General features: G+C 34.3%; 2 protein-coding genes across 2 annotated transcripts; both read right to left on the minus strand.

Moving 5' to 3' along the window:
* Nucleotides 1-956: 956 nt before the first annotated feature.
* LOC131018047 (uncharacterized) lies at nt 957-2,965 on the minus strand. Its single transcript, XM_057946784.1, has 7 exons — nt 2,475-2,965; nt 2,194-2,394; nt 1,993-2,100; nt 1,837-1,906; nt 1,666-1,773; nt 1,488-1,580; nt 957-1,247 (listed from the first exon to the last, which is right to left on the minus strand). The coding sequence occupies exons 1-6, from the start codon at nt 2,963-2,965 to the stop codon at nt 1,491-1,493; spliced, it is 1,068 nt and encodes a 355-aa protein (XP_057802767.1). The 3' UTR covers nt 957-1,247; nt 1,488-1,490.
* A 527-nt stretch (nt 2,966-3,492) lies between these two features.
* LOC131018507 (uncharacterized) lies at nt 3,493-4,932 on the minus strand. The gene has a single exon (XM_057947224.1). It carries the CDS (start codon nt 4,930-4,932, stop codon nt 3,493-3,495), a length of 1,440 nt encoding a protein of 479 aa, XP_057803207.1.
* Between the last annotated feature and the right edge of the window lie 1,261 nt (nt 4,933-6,193).

Consider the following 6,193-nt stretch of genomic DNA (forward strand, 5'->3'; position numbering starts at 1 on the left):
TTTATTAGTCGTATCGATACCCAATCTACGCTATCATTGGCTAGATGTCGGGCTACGACAGCTTAGGCCCAATTATTTAAATTAATGGGCCTTAGGGGTCAAATGGGCCCAAGTGCCCTAGTTTTACTCTTATGGCTATAAATAAGACATTTTATTATTAGTTGATGGGACTTTCGACTCATTTTCTCACCATGTAAATTGTAAACACAAAAAGTATAGCCGAGAGGGTAAGGGTGGATTCCGGCGAGGTGACGAGAGAGTGATGGTCAGAGAGGGAGAGATGTGGGGGCAGAGAGAGAGAGACGTCGATTCAAGCAACAGCACCGGCGCGACGCGGAGCAAGAGGAGCCGAGAGGGTAAGAGTATATGTGAGTGTGAGCGTGAGTGTGCTGTGTGTTTTTTGCTTTGAAAAGTACAGAGAAAATGAAGAAGCTCTCTCTACTTTACAAGAGATGTTGGGAACTTAATGAAATATCATAATCCTTGTTTTGATGATACCAAAATCAATAGACTTCACTACTACAGAAAAGCTAATAGACATTTGGCATTGCCTATTGTCTATTAGAGAAAATGTCTGTTGTTGTAAGTGGTAGTGTCGTTGGTGCTTGAAAAAGGTGCTTAAAGACCACAGGCATTGCCTGTTGTCATAGATATTTATGACAACAGACATTGGCTGTTGTCTTTAAGAGCATAGGGTCCGTTGTTGTATCATTAATATTACTATAGTTTTTGAGTAGTGTCGTAGGTGCCGAGTTCTATGGTGTTTTTTGTATATCACACTAGCTTTTGTCTGTTGTCGTAGTAGAAAGTCACCCATTTTATTTCTTATATACCACCTCAGTTTTTGAGCAGTGTCGTAGGTCCCAAAAAAACCGTGCTCTTTTATAATGTTAAAATCGATTAAATCATATATTTATAAGCATTTTTTCCTGGAAATTCAATATTATTTAAAAGCATAAGAAAATCATTTTCATTTATAATATAATTATTATAAAATTTCAATATTCATTACAATAAAGATTCGACCAAATCAATTCTACCATATTCCATTACAAAATAATATTTAAGCTAAATTCTAACAAAAACTATAACTAAAATGAATAAACATGATTTGTGGATCCACTACCAAATAAATTGAATCTTAGCATTTAAATGAGTTAACACTTGGTGCTCCTTCGTTCCTTCAAAATGTGATGCATCAACCAATACGTCCAAGATTGTCTTCTTTGCCATCACCACTATATATCCTTCACACAATCACAATCAAAATGGTCATAAACAAATTAGCCACATATTGTCATTCCGTCAATACACAATAATTACATTAAAATAATACATGTGTTCCATACTCATCAACAACAATTAACAATTATATATATAGTACGTAAACTCATTTTCCAAAGAATATTCAGAAAGATCCATACAAAATATAACCTCACTCTTCCCAACTATCACTGACAATTAAATATAGAAAATATATACATTACCTTTTACTCCTTTATATATTCTTGAACACAATCAGCCCACTCTGCTCGCACTACATCTATCTCTTCATTTGAATACTTTTCATGAGCATTGAACTGTTAAGTACATAATATAATTTAGAAAATGAAACGAAGGCAAATAATTATTAATATTGTAGAATTTAACATACACAATTATTACCAAAGATTGTAGAGAACCAATCGTCCAAGGATGACTATTTATCACTATCTCTCTCATGTACTTCATCACATAGAAACCACATTGAGTCAAGTCCGGTTGTTTCGGAACCTACATTAATTTTTCGTTAATAATGAATAGCTATAATTCCACAAGTTATGTTTGATTAAATACCTTCAGTATTGTCCAATCAGGCTTCTTTTTTCCTTTCTTTCTCTTCTCCATATTGAACAACCTTAAGGCCCTTCATATATAAAAATAACGTAATGCACCATATGCAAAATATGCTAGAAATAAGATATAAATAGATTTTTACAAAACAAAACTTACAATTCCACGACTTCTTTCCAAATTTTATCATGAATTCCTTTGTAGAGGGAATCCAAGATAGCAATCTCTCCCTTATTAGGGTCAATCACCGTGAGAATCCAATGATATCTACATTTAAGCCACAAAAGATTAGAGAAATGTAATTAATAATATAATTTAAATAGCTTATTAATAAAATTTAAATAGCGCGAGAATTCTTACTTCACATTACACGGAGCTAAGAAAATTTGATTGCTTTTTGTATCAATCAACCTTTTTGACAATTCTCGTGCTCTAAATTCCATATGCTCATTCGCAGTTTCTGCATCCTTTTTCGTCGTTGGAATATAGCCTATATTCAATGGGTCAACAAATCTAACCATATCGGCCCAAGGCAGCATGTTCAACTTGCTTTGTAGGAAGCTGCAAATGGAGAAATAAGATCATAAGCTAATTCATACCCTAGCCTAGATTTGATAAGTAAAGTTAAAATTTGTAATTACCATACATAGGTAGCAATACACATATAAGATATTGGCTTCAACTCGCAGAAAGGCACGATGTCTTCCATGTCTACATATAAGTTGTGCTTAACTCCGAAGACATTATCATCAAGTTCAATAGTTATATGGCTGTTGCCCGAACGCTTGCCGTAAATATACAACATGCGCAAAGATAGGTACTCTGAGCAAAATTCGACAGCCTCTTCAGCAATATAACATTCTGCCATGCACCCTTCTGGTCTATTTCGATTTCTCACATAACTCTTTAATACTCGCATGTATCTCTCGAATGGGTACATCCATCTATACCATACTGGTCCACATAATTTAACCTCACGTACCAGATGGACAGTTAAATGAACCATGATATCAAAGAACGACGGAAGGAAGTATTTCTCTAGCATACACAAAGTCGTGACAATCTGACTTTGAATATCATCTAACTTCGACACGTCTATAACTTTGCCACACAACACATTGAAAAAAAACATAGTCTGGTGATAGCATATCTTACATTATCCGGTAAAACTCCACGGATTGCTATCGGTAGTAATTGCTGCATTAATGTGTGACAGTCATGAGACTTGAGGCCAATAAGTTTTAGGTCCTTCATTGAAACCAACTTTTTGACATTCAATGAATAACCTGTTGGAACCTTCATTTCCAACAAAGATCTACAAACTTTCTTCTTCTCATCCCGGGATAACGTATAACATGTAGGTGGCAAGTACGTTCTCTTTTCACCAATAACCGGTGCCAACTCGGTCCTCATCTTCAAATCAACAAGGTCTTTTCTCGCTTCTTCACCATCCTTTGTTTTTCCTTGGATGTTAAGCAAAGTACCAATAAGACTTTCACAAATATTCTTTTCAATGTGCATGACATCAAGTATATGTCGAACATATAAGTGTTCCCAATACTCGAGTTGAAAGAAAATTGATTTCTTCTTCCATTGTCCTTTATCATCCTTCATTGGATTCAACTTCCCCCATTTACAATTTATTGCATCAACCTTTTTTTAAATATCGGCGCCACTTGCTGGTTTTGGTGCTTTATTGAACTCTTGTGTACCATCAAATGCTTTCTTTTGTCTTCTGTAAGGATGACTCTCACGTAGAAACCTTCTGTGCCCAGTGAATGATATCTTCCGACTGCATTTCAATCTCTTTTCATAAGTATCTTCACCACAAATAGGACATGCATGATATCCTTTCACCTTGCAACCTGCTAAGTTTCCGTAAGCTGGTAAATCATTTATTGTCCATAACAAGACAGCTTTAAGTAAGAATGTTTCATCCCGATAAGCATCATAGGTTCGAACACCTACAGACCATAAATGTGCTAAGTCGTCAACCAAAGGTGCTAAGTAGACATCAATATCATTTTCCGGTTGCTTAGGACCAGCAATCAACATCGTAAGCATAATGAATTTTCTCTTAAAACACATCCACGGAGGAAGATTATAAGTGACCAATAAAATTGGCCAACAGCTATATGACGAGGTCATCAATTTATGAGGATTGATCCCATCAGCTGACAATGCCAATCTCAGATTTCTCTTCTCATTCCCAAATTCTGGCCACTTAAGATCAACTTTCCTCCATGAGGGTGAATCTGCCGGATGACGTAGGTAATTGTCTTGAACCCTCTCATCAGCATGCCAAGCCAGGTCCTTTGCGATGTGCTTGCTTCGAAACATTCTCTGGAATCTCGAAATTGGTGGAAAGTACCATAACACTTTTTCAGGAACGCGTTTTTTTAAACTAGTATTCTTACTCTCTTTCCATCTAGCTACACCACAGGTTGGGCAATTCGAATAGTCCACATACTCTTTCCGATACAAGACACAATCATTGGGACATGCATGAATTTTCTCATATTCCATGCCTAAAGTTCCTAGAGTTTTCTTTGCTTCATATAAAGATGAAGGCAAAACATTATATGCAGGCAACATATCTCCCAATAAAGACAGAAGGTCAGTGAAACTCTTATCACTCCAATTATGTTTTGCCTTCAAGTTATATAATTTCACTATTGCAGATAATTTGGTGTATTTCACACATCCTGGATATAAACCCTTTTCAGCATCATCAAGTAATTTTATGAATTCCCCTGGATTATCATTTTCTTCATATGCGGCATGCACCATATCAATTGGCTCTTCTGATAGAAAGTTATGATCATCATTGCGCATTTGATCTAAATAATTCATTGAGCCACTTGGTGCAAATCTTTCCCCATGCCATATCCATTTTGTGTATGTTAAATCCATACCACGAGACAACAAGTGCAATCTTACGAGCTCAACCTTCTTGCTCGTGAGATTTCCACATGCCGAGCATGGACATGATATCAATTCTTCATTAGTTAAGTTTTGTGTAGCAAACTGCATGAATGCTTCTACTCCGGCCTTATACTCATCTGACATCCTATTCTTGGACATCCATGATTTGTCCATGGCAAATATCGATTAGCTAGATTACCCCTATAAGAATAAAATTGATTGATCCTATTCAAAATGTTTCAATTAAATTAATATGGGAGGATGAATATATGAATCTAAACTAAATCATAAACAATAATAAAATTACAAGATTTAACAAAATTAGCTTTATTTTGTAATTTTCTTTGATAGTTCTTTACACAATTAATTGGATTTGAAATAAATCCTAAATCATACTCCATATACTTTATCCAATATATTTTAGAATGCATCACAATATATACCAACACTAAAAATAAAATTAGTCCTCTAATCCTAAATCATAAATCATAAATGCAATGTAGTAAAGGAATCAAATAATAATTTTAAAACTAATAGAAAATGGAAAATACGAGAGCCATTTAAAAAATACTAAGCCATTACACTAAAATGATTTTTTATTATTATTATTATTAAGATGAAAAAGAAGACAATCACTAATTGACACATTACACACTATACCTCAACTTTAAAAATTCAGAAATTAATAGGTATACTAATATGTATACAATCAAGAGTATCATCATTCAACTTTCAAATGTGATAATGAACTTCAGTTTAGGTAATCTTAATCAAATAATGCAATTAGCTAGGTTTCCAGAATAATAAAACTCAAGCTATCATTTGGTGTGTTTAACTAAATTCTAACGGAAGGCTAAGGAAATAACCTCACATTTCATGATTTCATCACTCAACAATGAAAACTTGGAAATCTACATAACTTGTATATCCCTAACCTCGGTTTTTCATCTATTAAGAAAACAAGATTTTTTCTATCCTAATGCAATTGCACAGCTTATACCTATCATATAATGGAAAAAGTAGAAACATACTAATGAAACAGAAGTTATTCTGCAGGATATCCCAACATATAAGTATATTGCAAGTTCTGTTCCCACTAAGAGAAAGCAAATTTCAAGCGGTTATTATGGATTAAAAAAAAAATTACTTGGCCACTTCAGTATAAATCATCAACTCTAAAAGCATAAACAGAAGACATCCTATAAAGGCAAAATCGAAAAAAAGAAAAACAAATGAAGGCAAGAAAATCCATTGCATGTTGTTGTAATTTCAATTTTGGACGAAATTTAATTCCCAATTAGAACCCTAATTTATCGAATTGTTTGAACCACAAGAAGAAAATTACACCCCATAAACTATAACACACAAATCATAGATAAAACAACCGAGAAAAAGGAAGAAGCAAACTGACCTTCAAAAGACGACGGCGGCGGCG

The sequence above is a fragment of the Salvia miltiorrhiza genome, chromosome 3 (genome assembly GCF_028751815.1).
Source record: "Salvia miltiorrhiza cultivar Shanhuang (shh) chromosome 3, IMPLAD_Smil_shh, whole genome shotgun sequence".
NCBI classification, from domain to species: Eukaryota; Viridiplantae; Streptophyta; class Magnoliopsida; order Lamiales; family Lamiaceae; genus Salvia; species Salvia miltiorrhiza.

Excerpts from the sequence above, each read along its gene's own strand:
- LOC131018507 (XM_057947224.1), bottom strand. The coding sequence starts at position 4,932 with ATGGACAAATCATGGATGTCCAAGAATAGGATGTCAGATGAGTATAAG.
- LOC131018047 (XM_057946784.1), bottom strand. The coding sequence starts at position 2,965 with ATGTTTTTTTTCAATGTGTTGTGTGGCAAAGTTATAGACGTGTCGAAG. Across the intron at positions 1,907-1,992 it reads TGGAAAGAAGTCGTGGAATT|GGCCTTAAGGTTGTTCAATA; the intron begins GTAAGTTTTGTT and ends TTATATATGAAG. Across the intron at positions 1,581-1,665 it reads TTGGTTCTCTACAATCTTTG|TTCAATGCTCATGAAAAGTA; the intron begins GTAATAATTGTG and ends TGTACTTAACAG.